We start from the raw sequence: 25,539 nt of genomic DNA, 5'->3' as shown, positions 1-25,539 counted from the left end.
AACTAGAATACAATAAGTAATTAAAAAGTAATTAAATTATGATCTGAAACAAATTAAAGAACATTTGTAATCACAACACATAGTCAAGGTTCATATAGCAAGTCTTGTACAGAGCACTTATAAGGTAAGTGTAATATTCATGGAATAAAGAATTATTATGTTTATGAGTTTTTGTTTTTATTATTATTTTAGCTGCAAGCAAACATGCAGCAGCAGATTTTTTTGCAGAAGCTATCAAAGAGTGGTCACTTATGATAACCACAACTAGCTGCTTCTTAACTATGTCTACATGTACAAAAGTATTTTTAAAATGGGGATTTTTCACTTTTGTATTTAAACATGCCTGTCTACATAAAAGCACAAAAAACAGTATCACATGGTGTCAGAACTATGCCAGAGTAAATCAGCTAATCGGAAGCTTGCAAACACTAACACAGCACAAAGTCTGACATCCAAAAACGGCAAAAAAATGCAAAGTTACAAGACAAAATCTTAATTTTCCTTGGCCAGACATAAATAGTTTCTAAAAGTGTTCACACTAAAAAAGGAAGGTTTTAAAAGCTCAGTTTTAAGTGAACTAAAATGCCATTTATATGTGGGCAAAAGGCCAAAACATAAAGAAAAGCCTATATTGACCAAAATACCTGTGTATATGTGAGCAAGGCCTTATACACAAATATACTGTAAGATGTATACTAAAGTCTGTTGCAGCATTTATTGTGACACATGTGCCATGGAGACATGATGCGCTTTACTAAACCATTAGATAACAAATTAGCATGCATTAGCACAGGGGTGGGCACCGAGGGCCGGTGTCCCTGCAGGTTTTACATGTGTCCTTGAACCAACACAGCTGATTTAAATGGCTAAATTATCTCCTCAACATGTCCTGATGTTCTCCAGAGGCCTGGTAACGAACTAATCATGTGATTCAGGTGTGTTGACCCAAGGTGAGCTCTAAAACCTGCAGGGACACCGGCCCTCAGGGCCTGGAATTGCCCACCCCTGCATTAGCAGGATGTTAGCAATGTATGTGTGACATTTTCTTCACTGCAACCCAACTTAAAGGACTTTAACATCATTTAAAAACTATACATACAATCAATACAATAAATGTAGAAAAGTAAAATGGAATTTAGGGTTTGTTTGTCTAGAAGCTGGGTAAATATTTATTTTAGCTATTTAGCACCATCTACTCAATTATCTTTGAAAACACTGCCTGGGGTCTATTTTACAGGTTGGACAAATGTAGCCATTTAGTTAAAATGGCATCTGTAGTAATCGAATAGCAATTAATTATTCACTTTTTAACACATTAGATACCAAACTGGTAAGTGTACTGTTCGGGTCCAGTATTACAACCAAAGGTATATTTACACCTGTCTCCTGGAAAATCTTGTTCTGCAGAGTCATTGCTAACATCGAGTCAATCCCCAAAGCACACAGATTGGGGTCATGATCCAGTTCCTCTGCAGTTACATTGATTATTTCACTCACAATATTGCTCACATGTTCATATGTGGAAGAACTTTGGGTTTTGGGTTTGTCATGTACTTCATCTTTGAGCTCCATTTCTACCAAAGGTAACAATCGCTCTCTGAGAGACCCATTTTGCGAAAGAACATGGACACTGAGATTTTTAAAGTTGAATTTGCATATTACCTGTTGGGGTCTGTTCATCAAAAGACTCTTTTTAAGTGTCTCGTGAACCTCGCAAGCATCCATTATCATCATCCCCTTTGCCTCTAGAAACTTTTGTAAATGATCTTTGTTCAGCAGGAGACCAAGGTTCAAAGGACCCCAGTTGATGGACTGTGCAGCTAGCCCGAGATTTCGTCGATAATGGCAGAACAGGTCGAGGAAAGAATTGGCTGCGCCATAGTTACATTGTGAGGCATTGCCAATGACTGATGAGATGGAAGAATAGCACACAAAGAAGTCCAGTTTGTTGTGCAGTGTTGCATAATGGAGATTTAAAGCACCACAGACTTTGGGCTGCAGCACCTTTCTGAAAAGAGACTCATCAAGAGATTCAGTCAATGCATCATGCAACACTGCAGCGCTGTGAAACACCCCTTTGATAGGGCAAGAAGGGAATGTTTCACCAATTTTTGCAATTGCATCAACTACCTGCATCATCACAGAAACATCACACTGGATGTTTATGATAGTAACCCTGTATCTTTTCTGCAGGAGATCCATTTCAAACTGTGTTTTATTAGAAGGGTTTTTTCTTGACAGAGTTGCAATACAACCTCCACCATTGTGGGCCAGAAACTTAACTGTCTCAAGTCCCAAACCAGACAGCCCACCGGTTACAATATAAGCACAACTTTGTTTAAAGAGTTGTCCAGGCATTGCAAGCAAAGGGATTTCAGATGCCAGGCTACAAGATTCTTCATGGCCTAAAACCATTTGCTGAACTGTCTTTGTTGTGAAATAGGACTCAGGAATTGTACTAGACCAGGACCCTTTTGAGTCTGATACAAGATACAACCCCCTTCTTAGAGGTAAAGATCCTGTATCAAAGCCTAATGATTTTAACCAGCTACAGATATTCCTGCTTCGTGCTTGTAGATAGGCTTTCTGGAGAACATAAGCCACATCGAGTTTATGCACATGAATGTGTTCACTCTTCAGAGTAAACAGTCTGTCTGAGACTGACGGTGGCATATGACTGCTAAACACGAAAATAATGTGTTTTTCAAGAGCCCCATTGTCATACATCTCCTGCCAAGCGTCATTAAATGGTGGCAAGAGAACGAATGCATGACTCTCATCAAAACATGGAAGTTCTCCAGTGAAATGTGACTGAGAGGAAACACTCCAGCCTGACCTGGCTGCTGTGAGAGCCAGAACCTTCGTCAGAGCAGAGGCAGAGTTTGGGGAAACAATAGTCAACTTTCTGTGCTGTTTTTTATCTTCAAACAGTATTCTTTGCAAGATCTCCCACGCCAGTATGAAATAAGACACACATGGAGTCTCTTTTAGAAATGGAAATGACTTAATGTTGTAGCACACTGTTTCAGGAATTACAATCTTTGCCGTGGCATGAACTGGGTAACATGACGCAATATGGTCTCCAACTCTCAGATTATTGACATTTTTCCCAACAGCTGTGACAATGCCACTGAAATCTAGAGCCAGAAGTTTGTGATTCAGTGATGTATGCTTGTTCCAGTACATTGTCTTGCCAAAGATCAGTTGAGAAGTGGTCACAGGGAAGTAATCTGATGAATGCAGGCAAACACTGATTAGCTTAATTTCCACTGTCTTCTCTTGGAGAGCTTTTCCATTAGTGTCACAGTGGGTGGCAGACAAATGGGCTATACTGTATGGATCAGTACTTTGTAGAACAAAGTCTCTTGGATTCATTGACTGTGTTTCACCATTAAACAAAGCTTTATCTGTCAATGTGGTCCGTGCCATTTTTGTTACTGCTGCCTGCCCTTTACTGATCCAAACCTCTTGGTGTTTGCAGGTGTTTATTACCTGAGCAAGTGTTTGCAAGTTTTCACTGGTCACAGAAGCAAGGTCAATCAGCTGAAAAGAAAGATCTGCCATCTCTGCTGCACAAGCCCTTATCATACCAGACAGTGCAAAACCAGGGCCGACATGGTCCACAGTCATTTCTGATGATCTGTAAGTAATGACATGGATTGAGCAGGAGCGTTTGCTCTCTTTCACAGCCAGAACAATCTGGCGAAAAATCTCACAGCAAGTCACCAAGCAGTGCAGCATCTTTTCAGATGAAAGATGAGTGAGGTTATCAGCACCCCAAAGGAAGAGGACATTTTCCACATCCACTCTGCTGGTGAGACACTGGAGCACTAAATTTCGAACTTGGTATGCCTTCAAGTGCTTTTTGCGCTCCACAGTGATTGATTCTGGGTGCAAATATGGCCTGAGTCCTTCAGCAATACAGAGGTTATCTTCAAAAACAATTGCTCTTATTTTGCCATTTTGCAATTCTTCTTCAACAGTAACTGCTTCATTTTGGAAGAACAATGACTGGGAAACATTTGAGCTGCATCCCAAGAATGAAATCCTGACACCCTTAAGTTCCACTAATACGTTGCCCTCTCTTGTGGAAAAGCAACCACACACATCAGTAAAGTCAGGAGTCTCCTGAGTTGCTCGCAAGTACATAACCATTTCTTCCTGCAGTGGTCCTGATATGGCTATATCTGTAATACCTGAAGGGAATCCCTGCTTGACTGTTAGCTGTCCTATTGCTACCATCGCAGTCATTTGCAGAAAACAGTCAAGTAGCACAGGATGAATAAAATAATCATGAAGATGTTTCAGAAGATCACCAGGGACTTGAATTTCCATCACAGCTTCCTTGAATTCATCCCCAAAATGCACATTATCAAGCTGTTTGAAAACAGGGCCATACTCAAATCCTGCTTGAGAAAGAATTGAATAGATCTCATTTCTCGTCCAAACCAACTTGCACCGTTGGAAGATCATTCGAGGACAAATGTGTGATTCCTCTAACAACGGCTTGATATCTGTACATCTGTATCTCCCAGAGGCATGCGTTGCAGCAGAGGACTGTATTGCAAATGAGCCCTCCTTCTCTCCATGTTCTACTATCACTTTCAGCTGTTGAGAGTGTGAGTTGAGTGTTAACACACTTTCAAATCTAACACTGAGATGGAGCTGGGAAATAGTTTTTCTTGGCTTAAAACTTGCCATCACAGAGGCAAAAGCTAGTTCGACGTAAAATGCACCCGCCACAATGGAAATGCTGTTGTTTTTATGCTCCCAAAGATATGGCACAGTCTCTGAAGAGAGTTTGCTCATGAACTCTTTGTTATCCCTCTTTATCTGGGATATGAGTGTATGGGGAGTAAAGGAAGATGGCTTGTCACCTTTCCGCAATGATTCAAAATTCAGGTCTTTCTTTGTGTTGTCAAACTGGTAGACTGGAAGAGCTGTGGGCAATGTCTCAGAACCCCTGTAGAGCTGATGCCAGTCAACGTTCATGCCAAGTTCAAATAGCGTTGCTACTGTCGAGAGGATTGTATCATAATCCTTATCAGGGTTTGCAGTGGAAAGAACTACGGTATCATTGCCCAGGGTCTCACATATGTTCCTGTGGAGAGCCCTACGAGGTCCAATCTCCACAAAGACCACATTTCCCCTCGTCGACTTGTCTTTGATGGCAGCACGGAGCGTTTGTTCAAATAAAACAGGCTCTCGGATGTTCTTGGCCCAGTATGTGCCAGAGCTGAAATCACCATCTGAAAACTTGTCTCCAGTCACTGTTGAAAACAGTTTGCACTCCATGTTGCTGGTATCTAAAACATCTATTCTTCTCTTAATGTCCTCTAATACTGGATCCATCATATAGCTATGGTAGGCTGCTGGAACATCTAAGACATGAAGGAAGAGAGTTTCATCTTTAAAGATGCTCTTCAGCCTCTCATGGAGGATGTCTATGGCATCAGCATCTCCTGACAGAGTGCAGGACTGAGGGCTGTTAAAAGCAGCTACACTAATTTTCCCAGTAAAGTTCGGAAGAATTTTTAATACCTTATCTACAGCCACATTGCCAACCACAAGCATTTTCCCTCCTTTGACTTTGGCCTGGAGAGTACTACGGTGGTACAACACTTTGACAGCATTGTCCAAGGACAAGAGACCAGAGCAGTGAGCGGCAGCAACCTCTCCAACCGAGTGGCCAAGCACGGCATCAGGTTTAATACCCCAATGCTTCAGAAGAGTAGCAATGCTGACCTGAATCGCAAATAGAAGAGTTGGCACAACATTTGACTCATTGAAATCATTGTTATCATGCTCACCAGCAAGCCATCTACTCATGCTGAAAGATCCATAACTCTGGAAGAGAGTCTCAATTTCTCTCACCTTATCACTGAAAACAGGAACCTTACTCATTAGCTGCCTGCACATCCCCTTGTAGGCCACCCCATTTCCACAGAACACAAAGATCACCTGGTTGTTAGACCTCACTGCCTGAACCTTTGCCTTCACTGCAGACATTAACTGGTGTTCTAAATCTGAGAGAGAGGATATTAGGAAGGCCTTCCTATATTTGTGTTTGTAATGACTTCTTCTGCATGCTGAGGTGTATGAGAGTGCCTGCAAGTCAACTGACTGGCTCCTGGAAAGTCTTTCATGCGTGTCAATGATGGACAGGGTTAATGATTTCTCAGATGCTGCGGATATGGCAAAGACTTTTGGACAGTCTTTCGGTGTTGGAGTGGGAACTGTAGCATTTGTATACTGCCTTACAATTACATGTGCATTTGTGCCTCCAAACCCAAAGCTGTTGATCCCAGCCACCCTTCCCATTGGCCCATTTGTCTCCCATCTTATAGATTTAGTTGGAATACTCAGATTCAGGGCTTTTACATCTACACTTGCATTATCTTCAGAGTAGAAAACTGAGGGAACAATAATGCCGTGCTTCATCATTAGCAGTACCTTAATGAGTCCAGCCACTCCAGCTGCAGATTCTGTGTGTCCAACGTTGCCCTTCAGAGACCCAATCAGCAGTGTCTCAGAACGAGTGGGTCTAGCAATGACATTCGAGATGCTTCCCGCCTCTATTGGGTCTCCAACAAGGGTTCCTGTCCCATGTGCCTCTATATATTGAACGTTCATGATGTCTGAGTGAGAGTAGATTCTTCTCAGCAGCTCCTCTTGTTGAACCATGGAGGGTTTGGTGATTGGAGTGACCGAGTGCCCATCTTGATTGACTGCTGTCTTGCTGATAAGACCCCATATTTTGTTGGAGTCTCTCAAAGCCTTTACACAGAAAGTCACATCATTAGAAGACTGGATAGTATCTCAATTATATAAAACTTTTAGACACGAATGATCAAATCATCAACCTACACGTTTCAAAGGCTTGAGAAGTACTACACCACAGCCCTCTCCCCTGCCATAGCCATCTGCATGGGTGGAAAAAGGTTTGCTCGTTCCTTCAGGTGAGATCATGTTTGCCTTGCTGAGGGCAACAAATACCCTCGGCTCAATTATACAGCTAACTCCTCCACATAGAGCCATTTCACAGTCTCCTGGTTGAAAGAAAGGTAATTAAATAACTAATTTCTATATATCATCCAATAGTTGTTATTTTTTGCAGGCAAGCACAACTATATTACCTTGCTTTATAGCCTGGCTGGCTACATGAAGAGCCACCAAAGATGATGAGCAGGCGCTGTCGATGGCAAAAGAGGGGCCAGTCAGATTGAAGGTGAAGGAAATCCTGTTGGCTGCAAGACTCATGGCCGTCCCAGTGCCATTGTAGTGGGTTATTGTGCCAGCGCTATTATTTCTGAGCATCTCATAATCCCTGTTCATAAGACCTGCAGCAGCACAGTCACAATCAAAACAGTCTTACAATTGCTGGATTTTAAAAATTGCTTAGGATTTTAAATGTATCATAGATGGTAGCAAGAGTACCTATGTAGACACCAGTTCTGGTTCCACTGATGCTTTCCATAGCTATTCCTGCATCCTCTAATGCCCTGTAGGTACACTGCAGCAGAAGTTTCTGCTGAGGGTCCATGAAGTCAGCCTCCGATTCAGTAATACCAAAAAACTTGTAATCAAACTCATTAAACCTGGAATATAAAAGAGAAAGTAGATCCATCATAATTCAAAAATCTTAAAGAAAAAAAAAACGTAAATAAACTTTTATATATTTTAGGTAACAAAGAAATAATAAAGTTTACTAATCACTGGTCATTTGTAATTTATGTCGCTTTGTCAGTAGTTTGTGTTATACATAATACTTTACAAATCCTGTATTGTGTCATAGCTTACAACAGACACATCTATTTACGTTCTGATGCAAAGCTGTTGTTGCATACAAATTTTATTAATGTTACTATATTGTGTTTTTGTTGAACTTTACCAAACATTTTTGTCATTTTGTTAAAACAAAACAAATCAAAAAAACATGCTATTACTAACTTCAACTGTGAACTTGATTTTAAAAATTAACTTCAATTGTATCCACTTTTTTTGTCCTGAAAGGCTTAGATTAAGGCTATTTCTGTGTTCTTTACCCTGATGGCTGAGCACCATGAAGCAGCTTTTAAGTATATGTTAATTGTTAACTAGCAGGCCATACAAACTCAATGGACAACCATGAGTTGTTTCCCCTCCAGAAAATACAAAGTTTTACACCCATCAGGTTAAACTTTATAATTGTCCTTTAAGGTTTACAAATTTATAAACAATTTAACGATATATCATAACCATAAGCTGTGGCTTTATAATCTCATCTAAACATAATATAATAATATAATATAAAATAAAAAACAATAAAAAAATATATAAAATATATGAATAAATTAATATAATCTTTATAATGCTTGTTATGAATTATTATATTATGAACATTGTAAAGATGAATATAAACATAACACATAACAACATTTTAAATTACAAACCAACTATTTAACGCTAGTTTACAACGTATTACTCATAAATGTTACATATGTGATTCAGTATTTATACACAACTTCATCAAAGCTTACAAATGATTAGTAACTAACTAAAAAAAACAATAATTTCGTGGAACAATTTATTGTGAATAAATAGTCTAATAATTTTATTACAATGTAATTACTGGCTACCGACACACTAAAAGCAACAACATCAATAAGAATACTAATAATTAGTAAAAATTTCATTTTCAATTGTTAGTTTTGTTAACAAATTAACAAATTAACTATTGGCAGTTTGTGATTTATTAAGAGTGGTTAAAACATTATTAAACTCACCCTTCTATTAGAGCTGCTTTGGTTGTCTGCATCTTCCCAGGTTTGTTACCTTCTGCATCATACCAAAGAGTGGTGTCAAACCTCTCAGCTGGAATATCCACCACACAGTTCTTTGCCTCCAACAGAACTCTCCAGAAACTGTCCACCCCCTCACCTAAAATATAAAGTAACACAACAACCTGAGTATAAATTATCTTGAAAATTTCAACATTTGGAGAGAAAAAAAATGCAGAGATTCAGTATTGTTTTAAATGGTGTCAAAGTGAAGTCGTACCTCCAGGAAAATTGCATCCAATCCCAATAACAGCTATGTCATCATCAGTGTCCTCCATTGTTCCTTTGGGGCAATCACAAGATTGCTCTGAGAGCTTTTTTGAAAACACAAAATGAAATTTCAAGCTTCTTCATAGTAAATGTTTAGCACCGGTTGCTGTCTTTGGTCAGCACTAATAGTGTTGTACCAGCCTTTTCAAATAAATGAGACAATAGGACAGTGTCTTGGTCTCTTAGCCTCTCCCCCAGAGTCACCTGGAACTTAAGACTCTAATGGTAGGTTAAGATAATTTAACCGCAGCCATAATTAAGCCTTTGCTCCTGCTAACTGGCCAACAGAAGATGGAATGTTAGAAATGTGCCACTCAGTAGATTTAAAAAATCTGATGTCATTTTGTCTGCATTTTCAAAAGCATGAAGTTCTTTGACACTGTGTAACATTAGAAAATACACTTATCAGCCACTTTAGTCTAGATTCAACAAGGTGCTGTAAACATTTGTCAGAGATTTCACTGTGATTTCACACATACTTAATGGTTTAAAGCACTATTTAAAATCTATAAACCATCACTAATATTGAGCTGAAGTTCCCATCAGTTCTTTGGAGTACTTTAGTCTTTCAGCTGATTGTTGTAGTATTCTAGCTCTTATGAATATTTTGATTGAGGTTAATTTCCTCTCCTGTTTTCAGCTATGACAGATAACAGTGGAAAAAGCTTCAATAAACTCTGCTACCTGAATTATATTAAATTCTAAGGAATGCAGAGACATATATTAGGTATTATTGGTTGTATATTTAATAATTAACTAAGGCCTTTTTTATCAGTTTTATAAGGTGATGATGTGTTAATGCTACAACTTGTTTTAAGAATCACATGATAAAAAAACAAACCAAAAATCAAACAAACCCAAAAGAAGAATCAGGGCTGATTTGTAAGAGCAATCTTTATTTGAGCTTCATGAAGGCTTTAATCTAAAGACACAAACAGAAGCACCAATGCATGTCTTTTACAAGCTTACAGTATATACACAACTTCTCATTTATCAGCTACAGCTGGTCTAACCTTTGGGCACTTTAATAAATAAGAACAAAGGAAAATAGATATGCATATGGTAAATGCAAGCATATAAAGAAAAAAACTCTAATCTGAAGAGTTCAGCAATGAACAGCAGAATCACCTGTGCCTGGTCATAGCCAAATGGTACTTTCCAGCTTAAGGTACTTTAAGGTCCCGTGGTGTTCACTGGTCAGCACAAATATGTGAGAAAAGTCAGACGCCAAACAAATTCATATGATACGAAAAATGACCTTGGTGCATAAAACCGCTGCTGAGGTTTTGATTTTCTCTCCCTGTGAGAGCTGAGAACAAAAAAAAAAAAAAAAGCCCTGAATGAAACCATCTTTGTGACTTTTTGGGGAGAACAAATAGTTATTTTCACACAGTTAAACTGAGATGATTTAAAAATCACTGAAGGAAAGTAAATGATGAGACGTTCCAAGGGTTGATGATTGTGTCATCTTCACATTGACAATAAAAGGGATACAAACAAAACAAGGCCTCCCAAAGGCCTGTGCTCAATTGCACAGTTGTGCATATATATATGTATATATAAAACCAAGAGTCTACAACGCCTGCTGCTGCTGCTGAGGTCTATAGTGGTCCAGTGATTTGCCCTCCAGCACCATCTGGATCTCTTTGGCGTCCAGAGTTTCATATGTTAGGAGGGCATCAGCCAGCTTCTTGTGCTCCTTACTGTAAGTCTTGAGGATATTCTTAGCACGTTCATATGAGTCCTACATAAAATAGAGGAAAAAAAATATTTACAGAAAGAGGAAATTTTTTTTTGAGAAATAGAATAGAAAAATTTATAATTATTATTTTTAAATGACACATAATTTGCTCACCTTGAGTAAAGCTCTGACTTCCTGTTCAATGGCTGCTTGTGTTTCGGGGCTTTGCTTTGAAATGTCTCCATAGGTCATGACACCGAGCTGTAACAAACGCATAACCAAGATGAATGAACAATGGGTCTTCTCATGCATTGACCACTTGTAGCTAGTAATACTGTAAAGCGAGTAACAAAGCGCTTTTCACTGTGCTGTATGTAATTACACCGAAAGACACAGTAACGTTAGAGGACTGCAGTTTTTAGGTCCACTCCACTTTTTTTCTTCTTTTATTACAGATTTGTATTAACTTCAAGATTAATTAATTTATTCAATGCAGTAGCTGTAGATGTGCTACTGTGTTTGCTTTTAATTTAACAAAGTTTGGCTGACATAAACTGACTGAGGACAAATGTTGTGTATGGCTTCATAACTTGTATCTTACAGTAAATAAAGATGTACACCTGCAGCAGTTAAAGCCTAGAACAGCACTGCTAAGTCCTTAAATGCTGGTTGGAACAAACAACAAACAAAAAAACAAACAAAAAAACCCAAAAACCTACAGACACCATCTGCCACACAAGTCTAAATTCTCACCTTGTCACTCATGCCGAATCTGGTCACCATCAATTTTGCGATTTTGGTTGCACCATCAAAGTCGCTGGAGGCACCTGAAATGGTTAACAATGTTTTTTTGTCATCTTCCAAACAATCAGAGCGTAAGACTAGAGACTAGTAATTTATAAAAACTTCTTCAAACCACACAAATTTATTTTCTTACGTTGATAAAAGCACACAAATAAGTGTATTTATACTTGGAAAAAGAAAATCCCTGGGTGTTAACATGATAAACCTTTAAATGTTATCATCATAAAATACTATTCATAGCTCAAGCATTTTATATTTATGAATCTTGTCCTACCAATCAGTCCCTCTGTGTATCGTACCTGTGGTGATGTAATCATTCCCAAAGATGAGCTCCTCTGCTACTCGGCCCCCCATGCTGACGTCCATCTGAGCCAGCAGCTGGGCTCGTGTCTCGCTCCAGCGGTCATTCTCTGGAAGCATCGACACCTAAAACACGGCATGTTTTATTAAAAAAAAAACAAAACAAAAAAACCCAGCAGAAATACATACGATACTGTGAAACTGTAACAAAAGCTCACATGGCCCAGAGTTGGTCCTCGAGGCATGATAGTAGCCTTATTGATGGGCATTGCATCTTTGGTGTAATAGGCAACAATGGCATGGCCGGACTCGTGGTATGCAGTAATGGTCTTATTCTTCTTATCAATTTCAACACTCCGCCTCTCAGGGCCTGAAATGCGAAATGGAAACATAAAGAAATAATCATGATGGTGTTCCTGTCTCCTCACTTAATAATGTACAGGTGATCCGTGTAATCTGAAATGTAGTGCTGTGTGCTGCACCGTGATCACTCATTTACCCATGAGGATCTTGTCCTTAGCGAACTCCAGGTCCTTCATTGTGACCATCTCTTTCCCGTCCACAGCTGCCTTCAGGGCTGCCTGGTTGACCAGGTTCTCGAGCTCTGCCCCCGAGAAGCCCACTGTGCCTCGAGCAATAATCTCTGCATCAACGGCTGGGAAAGAACAAACAGTGTTTGTAAAGGTGATCAAAGACAATGGTGTCATTTAGAGAAATGGCAAACACAGGTTTCCTCTCAGGCTTAGCTCCAGCAGAGAAGGATAATAGGAGAAAAAAAGGATGAGATCAAAACGTAGTTAGAGATATCCTTAATATTGTTGAATACTTTACACCAAGACCTACCTGGGTCTACTTTGATCTTGGAGAGGTACCAGTTGAGAATCTCTGTGCGGCCTTTCACATCAGGGCGAGGGACCGTCACCTGCATGTCAAACCTCCCTGGTCGAACCAGAGCGCTAAAGAGCGATGCAAAGCAGCAATAATTAGGACATAGAAGTTTATTCTGTTGAATTCTTATTTAGGAGAACAAATACTACTTAAAACTATTGCAAAACGATACTCGAAATGTCTTAATAATACCTGTAAAACGAATGTGTTTCTTCAGAAGCTGCATAACTGCACAATAACTACCTCTGATAGTAAATGCTTAAAAAATGCTTTAATTTTACTGTCACTTTACAAAAAAATAACATGTTTATGGCATACATAAAAAGCAGTTCATCCTAAATGTTTACATACTTATCCAAAGCTTCAGCAAAGTTTGTAGCACCAATAACAATGACTCCTTCATTTGGTTTAAATCTGTAAAAGAGCAAAACAAAACACAGGCAACTGTAAATTTAAGGTATCTACACCACCAATCACACTATTCAGTTTAACTAACACTGACCCATCCATTTCAGCCAGCAGCTGGTTGATGGTTTGTCTGGAGTAAGGATGCATAGGGGACTCTATTCTCTTTCCACCCACGCTGTCCAGCTCATCAATGAAGATGACACAGGGAGCATTGGCTTTTGCCTCTTCTGCAAAACACAAAAATAGAGGTTATACTTTTTTAAAATACAATTTTAAGTGTAACTAAAATTTCTCACATCCAGTAAACTTACTGAAAAGGTTCCTGATTCGGCTCGCACCAACGCCCACGAACATCTCATCGAACTCTGATCCGGAGGCATAGTAAAAAGGAACATCGGCCTCTCCGGCCACGGCTCGTGCTAACAGAGTCTTTCCTGTGCCTGGGGGACCAACAAGCAGGATCCCTGAGGAGACCCAAACGGAAACACATAAGAAAACCCCCCCCAAAACTCTATTCAATATACTGAATTTTCTTAATGATCAGTAAAAAGTGATGAAAAGAATTAGCAGCATCGATACCTTTTGGCAGCTTTCCACCCAAAACGGTAAATTTCTGTGGGTTTTTCAGAAACTCAACAACATCTTGCAGTTCGCTCTTTGCCTCCTCCACCCCTTTGACATGCTCAAATGTCACATTCTTCATCTGGATGGGGTCGACTGCAGAGTCAAGACCGGATGTGGTGCGGAACCTCACTACGAGATCCCCAAAATAATCAGTTCAATAAATACATATTTTCAATGTCTCACAGTAACAGCTGCTTCCTGCAGCACACATTTATTTTCTACCAGTTATTCATAAAGCACGAGCACAGTCATGAAATAAAAAATAGTTTTTATAGATATTTATATGTTAAAGCACAGTATCATGCACCAAAATAATCTGTCAAACCCTACATGCACGCTAGTACATCATGGTAATAAATACATAAATATATATAAATATTTAAGCTGAAAATTTGGTGAAAATTAAGTGAAACACTCCTTTTCTAATGCTTTTGCACCCTTGGAGGGTGTAAATCAGCAGGCAGTGTGCATGTAGGATTAGGATTTAATTTGAAGTCTTAAGAAAGAATGAAGACTGACACAAACCAGCATCAGAAAAGGGGCCTTTACCGGAGAGAAACGGGGTTCTTGAGAGGCCATAAATACCAATGAGGAGAAGGACCAAGAGGATCAACCTGGTTCTCCTCAGCGAGTCTGTAAAACATAACAGACCAAAAAAAAATAAAAAAATAAAAAAATAAAAATCAGTCAGTCTTCGTCTTTGTATTCAGCTCAGCACTGCCACCAACTGTTATAATGAAAAACAGGTAACCGTGTCTTTGTCTGGACCACATGCCTTGTGTTCTCTGAGTCAAAGCTTGAGACCTCATGAACCCCTCAGTGAAACCTGTCTTGAAAGCCTCCTGCTGGTTTTCTGGAAGGTTTTTTTGTTGTATCACTTGGTCCAAAGACTGTGCCTCGACTCCTTTTTCTTTCAAGAGCAAACCCTGAGAGGGGGGGAAAGTAGACATGGTAAATCTGCTATCCCCCATTTAAATGTGTGTTTCAAATAGCAACTCAAAATCTGCAACGAGTTTGTCAAGTTGTGCACAGAGCTAAAGATTCTAATTATGTTGCTCATTCTAACTGCATAACTAACTGTGCAGTGTCCGAGAAATAATGCTTATTCAGTAAATACTAAATTTATGTTGGATTAACCAACAGTGCAACAGATACATCAGTTGTGTGGTGGCATACCTTCATGAAGGCTGGCGTGTAGGCTTCAGATTCCACCGGACCGTCATAACCAGACTCCGTCCGTCTGGTCCTTGATCGAAGAGTCTTGAAACCGCGACTTTGGACCCATACTACACAGACAGAAAACATCAAATGTGACTATATGTCAAGTATCTTTAACCTTTTCAGACATGGGGTATATAACATTTCTGGCTTCTTCAGTCTGTTAAAATGAGAGCTGTTTGTCATAGGTAAGTCTAGCTGTGCTCTAATCGCATGTAACTACATTTTGGAAAATGTAATCCTCGCCAGTGTTGTTGCAAAACAGCATAATTTTTGTGTGCTGCACGGTATTGCTGTTTATATAGGGGCCCCCATGGTGGCTGTGCTTTAGCTCAGGCCCTGCTGTGAAGACCAACTCATAACAAACAGAAACATAACAAACCTGTTTGTTGTAAAGTGAGACTGAGTGTTAAGGACAGTGAAAGCCATCCAGTGGAGCCATCGATAGCCCCAATTTTTTTTTTCCTATCTTACTGCTATTGAAGGCATAAATTAAGAAAAATGCTTTTTGAGAGCTAAGCAACTTAACAAAGAGCATATACAGAACATATATATCAGACCTGTATAAATTGTAAGATTGTCTTTTGACTTTTCACTCAGGCATGAGGCCAACAAAGCTCAGGTGCCTTCAGACAAATGGAAAGGAGTGCATGCCTGAAAGGGGCTTTAATGTCACTAAGTTTGTTTAACGTCAGCTTCTTACCAGGCAAAAACTGTAGCTCTGAGCAAGCTTGTCTTAGTGGGCTGTGGTATTGTCTGTGGAATAATGGTGAGCCGAAAAGCCCCAAATTCCTGTGTGAGAACCCTGTGAGACAAATCGTACAAAAAGAGAAAAAAATCTCAAGGTCTGTTTCACATTAAAACATCTAGATAAATAAATAAAGCTCGACTGAGCTGCTCACCGTGCTTGTTGTGAAAGAAGCTGTCTGCAGAAACATGGCTCGTTCTCCATATCGAAGGAACAGCGGGAGGCTCTTCTGGTCCCGGTGTAGGCAGTAACCTGCTGACGAGCTCGTCCAGCTGACTCGCCCTGAGCTCGGACAGGCCCAGATCCTTCAGACTCACGCTGGGCTATAAGGAAAGGATAGCAAAGGTAGGTCATCTATAACTCTATGGAACAAGTGATCACCCAAATGTAAGTAACTATGTAAGTAAAGATGACACAGCAAAATAAATAAAAATGAGAAATAATCATAATAAAAATGCAATAACCTTGGTGCCACAGAACAAAAGACTCTGTCCCCTCCAGTCTTCAATCTCATCTGAGGTACAACCAATAAATTCTGAGCCTAGGATCTCAGTATGTGAGCAGCAGTGTGTTTAAGAAGAAGTTCAGATAAATAAGCATGGCCATTTAGTGCTCTTTATTCTAAGATAAACTGGGAACAAATGTAAGGAGTATAAAACAGGAGTAAACACGAGGAATAGCTTGCTTACTGGAATATATTAGAAGTTAGGCTGCAGCATTTTGTATCAGTTAGAGTCATGACATTTTCTCAAGTTCATCTGAGAAAACTATACCTCGCAATTTAGAAATATTCCTTAAATGAAAAGAACAAAACAAAACAAAACAGGTACACCAGAGTAGATGTTGTATGTGAGTCAAAGCCCAGAGAGGAATCAAATATAACACCAAGATTATGAAGACTGGACTTAGCAGATAACCAACACAATGAACTATAATCATAGCCTCAAAGTAATTACTGGATATCCAGTAACTTATCCGGATAAACATTCAGCTAGGTTGAACAATCTATCCAGCTGGTAAGGCTTGAAATTCAGCTGTATATGCATTTTACTGGCATAAAAATGATGAAAAAATTCAGAAAAAAAGAAATCTAATAATGCCAGCTAAAGGAAGAATGTAGAAAGAAAAGCAATAATGGACCCAGGATTGAGCCTTGCAGCTCACAGGTTAGAGAAGCAGTGTTAAAAGATTACATATTCAACCTAACAGAGAAAGCCCTGTCAGATAAATATGAGGAAAACCTGTCTAATGCAGAGCCAGAGAAGAGTCCCAAACAGGTAAAATCTCTAACGAGGATGATGAGGGTTTTCTTTTTCCCATTTTGGTAACCAAGTCATTTAGTGTTATTGTCTTCATAGAAACAGGGAGACTTTTCATGGAAAGTCCACTGCCCTTTTCAAACATCGATTGACAAGCAGACTACTTTGTCTCTTTATCAGAGCATGCTGATGTAGAGGATCACTCTTATTATGATTCATGAAATTAGTGAAATAAGAAGATCTGGCCTCTTTCACTTCCTCATTAGAAGAGTGGAGAAATCCTTTAAAATTTTCTCTATGGACACTCAGACCCGTGGTCTTTCATAGTCGCTCGTTGCAAAATAAGCGATGACCTGTTTTCTGAGGACCAACCTGATCCATAAGGACAAGGCAATGATCGTTAAAACAGTGAACAAAGACATATATATTCTTTACTTAGACACATTACTATGGTACAGTATAATATAGTGTGCGGCCATTAAAAGTAGTGAAGATATAATAAAGTTTACTCATAAACATACTTCATAAAGTTGCCATCAACAGATCTGTGGTTTACCTTAGATAGTCCACTGTAACAAAACATGTACTATGTCACCTTCAGCTACTATCGTCAGGAGATGGATCTCACCTCTCTCAGAAATACACTGTGCTCTGGATTGAAGTCTTTGTGAAGAGCCTGGATTGAAGCTGTGGCTGAATTCTTCAGAGAGTGGAGGGCATTGATGAGCTGGCTGAGAGGCACTATCATCTGGAAGACACGAGAACAGCAGTAGCTTAAAGCACTCTCATAGCACCTCACATTTTCTACATGTACATTTAACGTTTCCCATTCTACTTGTTTTTTGGTTTTAAATGAGACTTCCAGGCGGAGACAGCGAGGTCAGGGCTGTTATGTCAGTGTTATTCTGTACACAGAGCGGTTTTGCGCACATACGGCAGACGTATGGGAGTTACGTAACCTCTACTCTTTGAAGGATTTTTTCAAATACTTTATTTAAATTTAACCTAGATTTTCCTTCACGTATCTCAGGGTAAAGTCACGACCGAAACCTCACGTATCACGCTCGTCTCCGCACCGACACAGGGTGACAGCGTGACGTAAGCATGGGCTTATTCTGGAGTAATCGTTATGTTCTTGCTAACACCATTCGAGCTAAAGGGGAAAAAAGGGGGGGGGAAAGCAACAGGCAGCAGAGCTTCATGTCGATATAACTCCCATAACAGTCCTAAAATAAACACTAACTTACAACTAAAGACTAAATTCACTGCGAGAAGAACACACATGAGCTAGCCAAGTCAATAAGCCGCTATCTAGTCGGCTTACCTGCTGTGGCTGAAATGACGAAGACAGCGAAAACATTTTTGCCGATGGATGCTACAAAAACGGACTTTGGAGGGCTGGTTTGTAAGAACAGACCCTCTTTATAACCCAAATGAATGCGTCCTCCCGAAAGGGGCGTCCTTTTGGTTTTCCTTGTTACACAACTTTCAGCAGTTACACAACTTTTTTTTCAGCTAATAACGCCAAATGGATCCCCCGGCATCTGAGGTCAAACGGACTACAAAATGACGTCAAGAAGAACTACTACCGGGTTATGCTTGCATCATTGCGACTATTTCCTTGAACTTATTAAAATTAATTTATAATGTATAGAAATGACAAAAGAAATCTTCACTTGCATCAGGTGCCTTACAGTAAAAAAAAAGCGTAGCAGTTATTATTCATTTTCCTATTTAATTTTCACGTTCTTCTCATTTTGGTCTGTTCGTGAGTGCCTGATCAAAATTTAAAAATAGTTTCCAAAAAAATGGATTTCGGATAAATAGTTGTTTTAATGGTAATTAGACGGCCAAAGTTAACTAGCGTCTAGTTACACTACGCAGGTTGTTCAAGTACAGGCTGTTCTTTTTCACGCAGGCGCTTTCTTGGACAACTGAGTGGGGTCCCCGTGAAAGATCTGCGGAATTCAAAATTTCAAAACAAACCAGAGGTCCGTTCTTTTGCAAGTGAGTGTTGTTTACTTTGAGCTGGCTGGCTATCACAGACGTAACCCTCATTTTAAAGCAGTTAAATAATGGACGCAGAGGGAGAGCACCGCTCGTGTGCCGACGTGAAATCTGTGGATCATCACCCTAAACCGCCGTCTATCAACGATTTCGTCGTGCTGAAGCCCATCAGCCGCGGGGCTTTTGGCAAGGTCTACCTTGCACGGAAGAAGTGCAACGCACGCTTATATGCCATTAAGGTTAGTGGGTTTTTAACCTGTGCTTATTCTAAATCATTAAAGGGAGATCTAGCTTACTTAAATGCACTTTTCTTCTGCCTCATAGGTGATGAAGAAAGCCGACATGGTGGATAAAAACATGACAAACCAGCTGAAGGCAGAGCGAGATGCCCTCGCTTTGAGCAAAAGTCCCTTCGTGGTTCACCTGTTTTACTCCCTTCAGACAGCCACCAAGATCTATCTGGTAACGCCCAGAGATGAAAAAATAGACTCGCGTTAAACATGTTAATGACCCCGTTTATTAAGTCATTGTTTATGCTTACAGGTAATGGAATACCTCATTGGTGGAGATGTCAAATCTCTCCTTCATATCTATGGCTATTTTGACCAGGACATGGCTGTAAAATACATCTCAGAGGTCGCACTGGCTTTGGACTATCTCCATCGTCATGGTATAATTCACAGGTACTTTTACAGTGTATGCAAATCTTGCACTTTTATTAAATTGGATTGACGTTTATATGCATTTTTGAACTGTAAATTTATTTTTTTCCAGAGATCTGAAGCCAGACAACATGCTCATATCCAACGAAGGCCACATCAAATTAACAGATTTTGGCCTTTCTAAAGTCAAGCTGGACAGAGGTTTGACTTCCCAGCAGCTTTTACACATTATAACCATCGCCTTTAGAAATATTATTAATAGTTACTTTACCTCTGTGCTTTCAATATTAGAGCTGAATCTTATGGATATCCTCACTACCCCATCTTTGGCTAAACCCAAGAAGGATTATTCCCGCACGCCAGGCCAAATCCTCTCTTTAATCAGCTCCCTTGGATTTGTAAGTGAATTCAAATCACTTCACATGCAGGAAAACAATCAGATGTGTTGTTTCGTGTGTGTGTCTGTGTGTGTTACATAATTCCTCTTTTTCTTTTATTCTGTTAAACACAGAATACACCAGCAGCAGAAGGCAAGCGTCACTGCAGCGCTACTGTGGTGTTCAGTCCCATGTCGTGCGGCAAAATAAAACCAAGGAATAAATCTCTCAATTCTCCTGTAATGAAGAAAATAGAACACCTGTCTTCACCTGCTCGCTACCCTTGGAAACTGGGTATGTCATCAAAGACATTTTATTTTGGGGGGTTGATTTATTTACTTTTTATTTTTGCCTACATTATGTTAGAAATTTTACTAAAAAGGAGAAATTATGGGGTTGCTGTTAAATACATGCTTTAAAGTTGGTAACAAAAGGGTTATCAATATATCATGAAGTTACCATATGAAAGCATATGATACAGATTTTTAAGTGATAGGTCATTATTAGCTGATTCTATCAGGCTGTAGTAGACAGCCAAGAGGTATCCTCTTGGCATTTTGTCATTCTGTATTCATGTGGAAAGACGAGTTATGCTGACAATGAAAATGTATGCTAATTTCGCCTTTTGCTTTGTTTCTTTCTCCTAAATTTGATCTAATATCCTTATAGGACCAAAGAGCAACGTGTTTAGTCCTCATAATTTGACAAAAAATCTGACTCCCACGTTGATGAAGACCAGGAGCAGGTTTCAGACGATGAGTGCAGGCAGCACTACTGACACTGACGGTGGCACCAGTCCACTGTGGGAGTGTGAGGAGGTAAGTGGATTTTCTTAATTCTTATTTATATCCATGTGTAATTAAAGACCAATAAAGTGTTTTGGCTTGGAGTTTCCTGTTCATAAAGTATCTCACTCACATTTTATTGCATATTGTGACTTTTTTTTTCTTCAGAAAGAGAATGAACACATGAATGACCAGAACGGGAGAGGGCGATCTGAGTTGAAGGTCCCCAAAGAGGACAGTGCGCCCACAAAACCGGACACTTTTTGCTTTTCTGATAAGGCCTCTTGCAGTCAATCAAAAAAGTCAAATGAAGCTCGTCTTGTAGAAAATAAATCCCATGCGAACAACCAGGAGGCTGTCTCCACAGCTCAGGAGAACGTTTGTCAGTTAGCAGTTCCCTCATCTGTGAAGAGAACATTTTCAGATTTACAAAGAAGTCCAGAGACACCAGAGATCCGAGCCAAAAAGAGAAACACAGACTACAAGAGGTTCTATGAGATTCCTGTGGAGACTGAGAGGTTTCACACTGGCTTGACTGGAACATTTTCCACCATCAAAATAGGCGACTTCATGGTCTCCACTGAGGGGATCGGGGCAGCTGAAGACCGGGTGCCGAAGCGCTCCAGTCCCGTTGCTGTAGCCAAAAGTCTGTTTTATGAACTGGAAGAGCCGGTGGAGGATGTATTTGAAGGCGGAGCCAAAGACCTGTCACACACGAGTTTTACGTCACCACTTCCTGGGACAAGTGACATTTGTAGGAACCTGAGCATGGATTCTGACGGGTCTATGCACGAAATGTCTTTCACTATAGACAGCCATCCATCCCTCCAGCCAACTGAGCCTGTCAAACACAGGAATTCATTATCACCAGAGGAGGACAAAGAAAGTAAAGACTCCTTCTATACTGCATCACTACCCAAAACTCCTGTGGCCACTGTTGAAACACCTAAACTTGGTCATTTTCTGGGGAGAGATGAATCTCACTGTTCCTTTGCGAACCGACTCCCTGAGCTTGCTTGCAGTGATGTGGAGTCCCCTTTATTCCTCAAGCCGCGAAATGTCGTGGCCTTCCGTAGTTATTGTAGCTCCATTAATCGTTCCAACGTGTCCGGGGTGTCCCGATTTAGCATCGGATCTGTGGATGCTATGGACGTGTCCACAATGGCTCCTTATAACGCCGCACCTGGAGCTGCAACACCAGTACAGAAGAGACCCAGCTCCAGTGGTTCCCTCTATCAGGTAGGCATGGAAGGACGAGGAATACAGCAGTCTGCATAGCCCCAGAAACGCAACCTGACGCTCTCATTGTTAAGTCAGTATTTTTATTTTTGTACTCTACTAGAGTAATTTTGCTTGTCTCACAATTTAAAGCAATTGCTTTTTTATCTTATCAACTTCCTGTCCTCTGACTTTAAGTTGCCCCTGTTCAACTGAAGTTCAAAGATCTTCAGCATAACTAACAATGACAACCGCTTTAATAAAGTTTGGCAGTCACAGATTTCATTTATGATTCAGTGAAAGGCAGTTCTATAGGATTATGTACATATTAATGAAATTAATGCATTTGTCTTTCTTCACCTTTCCCTTTCATTTCCTCAGACTCCTCAGCCCATGTCGACCTCTCATACCCCTTACAGGACTCCAAAGAGTGTCCGAAGGGGAGCACTGCCTGTTGAGGGAGCACCGATTTTAGGAACCCCTGACTATTTGGCTCCAGAGCTGCTTCTGGGAAAATCACATGGTAAGAGAGAGAAATCTTCAAAAGTTCTGTAACGATAACAAAGCCAAAGTCAGTCAGTCTCAGTCTTGTTTTAACTGAATAGTTTGCTTGACATTGTAGCTCTTGTGACAGGCACTCTCTTTTAGTTTCAGGAAGTGGTCAGTGTGGTAAGTTTTTAACGTTAATGTTTCTTTGCAAGCAAGCTTGCATGTTCCCCGGCCTGCTAATACGCTGTAGGAAATGAGCGGATTCCTGCCCCGTTTCCCTTTCCCCGCTGTTTCTGCCCTTTGGATCGGTGAACAAACTGTGGGCCTAATTAAAGGGGAAAGGGATGGTGGTTCAAGTGTGTGATTCTAAAGGTTAAAGCATTGGGTCTTTCAAGTCTCTTTTAACACCATTGTGACAGCAGGGGAATCAGATTAGCTGTGGCTGATGTGCTTTTAATTGGGCAAAAAAAGATTTTCTTCTTTTTGTTCTTATAAATCTATAGAATTTGAGCAATTCTGACACACTGTCAATGCACAGCAGCACTGGCATCACACAAAATGTCATCTAATAATAACTTATTGATCTGCCATGCTGTTATTAATTCAAATGTTAACACATTGAGGGCAGTGTCTCCTGTCAGTTGCACAATGCCATTTTGTAGCTTGATCGCTGCTATTTGACTTCTGTGACATGAATTCATTCATCTATTGTCTTATTCGCTCAATAGTAGAGACCTATAACTGTAATTGTGGTTTTAAGTCTGTGCAGCTATCGAGAACTAAAAAATAAGTCTTGTGAAGCGCAACGTTTTTAGGCTTGTAAAGACAAATCTCAGGCACCCTGTTTGTTTTACCCTCAATGAACTCTGCTTGTTTGAATTGACATGAAATTTAATACAAAAGAATCCTAATGATTTGTTTTTAGGCTTTCGTATGTGAGAATGAAAGAATGTTTTCTTCCCAGTACTCAGTATCTAACGTAGTCCCTGCTTTTGCCACTGCAGTACAGTTAGTGTGCACTCTAACAGAAATCACAGGGAAAAGTGAGGCGTTTGAGACCCATGGCTGTACAAAATGTGACTATTCCTTCTTCTTTTGTTGTTGTTGTTGTTGTTGTCGTCTACCCGGGCAGACTTCATGGTGGATTGGTGGGCGCTTGGTGTGTGTCTTTTCGAGTTCCTCACAGGTGTGCCGCCATTCAATGACGAGACGCCCCAGCTGGTCTTCCAGAATATCCTGAACAGGGGTGGGTTTGCTCTTCTCTTCCAACCCTCAACCACAAAACCATCTAAAATATGTAACTCACTAAGCTTCTTCTCGATTACCAACACGCCTCTGTTACCATCAACTATTGTAGATATACCCTGGCCTGAGGGAGAGGAGGAGTTATCTGTAGACTCCAGGAATGCCATTGAAATCCTGCTGACCATGGACATGACAAAGCGCGCTGGCTTAAAAGGTAGAGACCACCTTTCAAAATAAAAGACCAAAAGAGAAAGAAAAGTGAAAATTTTAACAGTATTTGTAATCCAAACAGAAATAAACACATCAGTAAAAACACAATTATATCTTTTTAAACATGAATAAATAAGGAAAAATGTAATGTAAATACAGGATTAATAAAAAGGTAATGTTATTTTATTTTTAAATGAATTCCTACATTTATGTTTATGAACGTTTGTGCATTTAATGATCTTTAATTTGATGACAGTTACATACAGAAGACAATAAGTAAGTATTAATTAATCTATTTGGCAGTTTTGGTCCTTCAAATAAATTTTATATCACACAAATCTGTCAGTAAAGCTCTATGGAGAGTATGTTTTATATGTAAACTTAAAGCACGATGTAAAATAGACTGTTATGAAAATTTTTAGATGATTCAGAAGCTGTTTAAAAAAAGCTGTTCATTTTTGTTTGTTCATAAACATGGATAATTATACTTTCACCCCATTTTGGAACAGATTAACTTAACATAAAATACTTATACCGATTTTAGAAGTTGGAAGTTAATTTGAACCTATGTTCTCAAAAACAAAAGAAGAAGAAATGGGTTGTGTGTTTTGCTGTTTGTCATTTGCCTATATTTTCCATTAGAACTGAAGTGCCACCCCCTGTTTGACGGCCTGGACTGGGACAACCTGCAGAACCAGCCGATGCCTTTCATACCTCAGCCAGATGACGAAACCGACACCTCTTACTTTGATGCGAGAAACAATGCTCAGCACATTGTCGTGTCCGGCTTCAGTCTATAGAAGTTGTTCTCTTGCTCGAATGTTTGACGTGAGAGTGATTTTTAAATGCTTCAGACCATTACCTTGGATTTCTGCAAGTAAATTATAGGGTGAAGATGTGGATTAGGGTGGCTTTTCCGTTCACTGTTGTAATATTGTTTTTAAAGAAAACATTTTACATTTGTACAATCAAAAAGAGCCACGTAGCTACAAGAAATATCTTTTTAATGTTAGCACTACTGCGTTACATTACTCTACTAGCAAGGCACCCGTTTATCTGCTGCTTGATTTTGTTGTGATGAGGATGTTAAAGTTAATATGCTCCATTTTCTGCTGTACTGGTACTCACTGTCATGTTTCAGTGTTGAAGAAAAGCGTTCTAATATCTTCATAAATAATGTCTTATATATTCTATGTAAATTTAGTGTAGCGTTGTTTCAAGACTGTTACTTTATCCCAGCAGGACTGTTATTTTACATAATGTTTCTAATTTTGATTGTTGTATCCGCTCAGTTTTCCACACTACCGGTTAATTCTTGCTACATGCACAATTTTATCTTAACTCTGAGAAAAAAAGAAAAAACAAATAAAACCTGTTTGTAACAAGATGTGTGCTTTGAGTTTTTTTGCAGAATTGTATTTGGAGAAAAATCTCAACTGTACACTTCTTAAAGAAATTAAATGTGAAGGGAATACCAGGAGATGAGCAGTTACACAAGGCGGGCTGGACCGGACCATAAAATGGTAT

The 25,539-nt window shown here is 39.6% G+C and overlaps 3 protein-coding genes across 6 annotated transcripts; 1 reads left to right on the top strand and 2 right to left on the bottom strand.

Moving 5' to 3' along the window:
- Positions 1-995: 995 nt before the first annotated feature.
- On the bottom strand, positions 996-9,513 carry pks1 (polyketide synthase 1). Its single transcript, XM_019363030.2, has 6 exons — positions 9,040-9,513; positions 8,766-8,919; positions 7,438-7,598; positions 7,137-7,340; positions 6,868-7,049; positions 996-6,777 (listed from the first exon to the last, which is right to left on the bottom strand). Exons 1-6 carry the CDS (start codon positions 9,095-9,097, stop codon positions 1,297-1,299), a joined length of 6,240 nt encoding a protein of 2,079 aa, XP_019218575.1. The 5' UTR covers positions 9,098-9,513; the 3' UTR covers positions 996-1,296.
- Positions 9,514-9,965: 452 nt separating this feature from the next.
- On the bottom strand, positions 9,966-18,594 carry LOC100698725 (ATP-dependent zinc metalloprotease YME1L1). 3 transcript variants are annotated; one of them, XM_025910356.1, is made up of 18 exons: positions 18,344-18,594; positions 17,648-17,767; positions 15,915-16,083; positions 15,716-15,817; positions 14,971-15,080; positions 14,570-14,720; positions 14,314-14,427; positions 13,750-13,923; positions 13,482-13,634; positions 13,265-13,397; positions 13,114-13,176; positions 12,718-12,830; positions 12,374-12,529; positions 12,093-12,244; positions 11,874-12,000; positions 11,524-11,597; positions 10,945-11,031; positions 9,966-10,833 (listed from the first exon to the last, which is right to left on the bottom strand). In XM_025910356.1, exons 1-18 carry the CDS (start codon positions 18,377-18,379, stop codon positions 10,663-10,665), a joined length of 2,205 nt encoding a protein of 734 aa, XP_025766141.1. In that variant the 5' UTR covers positions 18,380-18,594; the 3' UTR covers positions 9,966-10,662. The 3 variants fall into 3 exon arrangements, with proteins under 3 accessions (XP_025766141.1, XP_013119649.1, XP_005449091.1); XM_013264195.3 differs by having other exon boundaries at positions 10,469-10,833; positions 14,320-14,427; XM_005449034.4 differs by having other exon boundaries at positions 10,469-10,833; positions 14,344-14,427.
- Positions 18,595-18,905: 311 nt separating this feature from the next.
- mastl (microtubule associated serine/threonine kinase-like) lies at positions 18,906-25,399 on the top strand. Of its 2 annotated transcripts, XM_025910355.1 has the most exons (13): positions 18,906-19,265; positions 19,351-19,488; positions 19,570-19,709; positions 19,801-19,889; positions 19,980-20,086; positions 20,200-20,359; positions 20,735-20,883; positions 21,019-22,089; positions 22,450-22,591; positions 22,717-22,737; positions 23,690-23,803; positions 23,915-24,016; positions 24,655-25,399. In XM_025910355.1, exons 1-13 carry the CDS (start codon positions 19,095-19,097, stop codon positions 24,810-24,812), a joined length of 2,562 nt encoding a protein of 853 aa, XP_025766140.1. In that variant the 5' UTR covers positions 18,906-19,094; the 3' UTR covers positions 24,813-25,399. The 2 variants fall into 2 exon arrangements, with proteins under 2 accessions (XP_025766140.1, XP_019218570.1); XM_019363025.2 differs by lacking the exon at positions 22,717-22,737 and having other exon boundaries at positions 18,943-19,265.
- Positions 25,400-25,539: the final 140 nt, after the last annotated feature.

Source organism: Oreochromis niloticus, linkage group LG9 (assembly GCF_001858045.2).
Source record: "Oreochromis niloticus isolate F11D_XX linkage group LG9, O_niloticus_UMD_NMBU, whole genome shotgun sequence".
Classification (NCBI taxonomy): domain Eukaryota; kingdom Metazoa; phylum Chordata; class Actinopteri; order Cichliformes; family Cichlidae; genus Oreochromis; species Oreochromis niloticus.
The sequence above is the reverse complement of the archived record's forward strand: the minus strand, read 5'-3'. Positions and strand labels throughout refer to the sequence as shown.

Coding starts and splice junctions, on each gene's coding strand:
- mastl (XM_025910355.1), top strand. CDS start 19,095: ATGGACGCAGAGGGAGAGCACCGCTCGTGTGCCGACGTGAAATCTGTG. Junction 20,087..20,199: donor TAATCAGCTCCCTTGGATTT/GTAAGTGAATTC, acceptor TGTTAAACACAG/AATACACCAGCAGCAGAAGG. Junction 22,090..22,449: donor CCAGTGGTTCCCTCTATCAG/GTAGGCATGGAA, acceptor TCATTTCCTCAG/ACTCCTCAGCCCATGTCGAC.
- LOC100698725 (XM_025910356.1), bottom strand. CDS start 18,379: ATGTTTTCGCTGTCTTCGTCATTTCAGCCACAGCAG. Junction 15,818..15,914: donor CTTCTTTCACAACAAGCACG/GTGAGCAGCTCA, acceptor TTTGTCTCACAG/GGTTCTCACACAGGAATTTG. Junction 12,530..12,717: donor CAAGATCAAAGTAGACCCAG/GTAGGTCTTGGT, acceptor GTTCTTTCCCAG/CCGTTGATGCAGAGATTATT.
- pks1 (XM_019363030.2), bottom strand. CDS start 9,097: ATGGAGGACACTGATGATGACATAGCTGTTATTGGGATTGGATGCAAT. Junction 7,341..7,437: donor CAGAACTGGTGTCTACATAG/GTACTCTTGCTA, acceptor GTGCTGCTGCAG/GTCTTATGAACAGGGATTAT. Junction 6,778..6,867: donor TTCTCAAGCCTTTGAAACGT/GTAGGTTGATGA, acceptor TTCTGTGTAAAG/GCTTTGAGAGACTCCAACAA.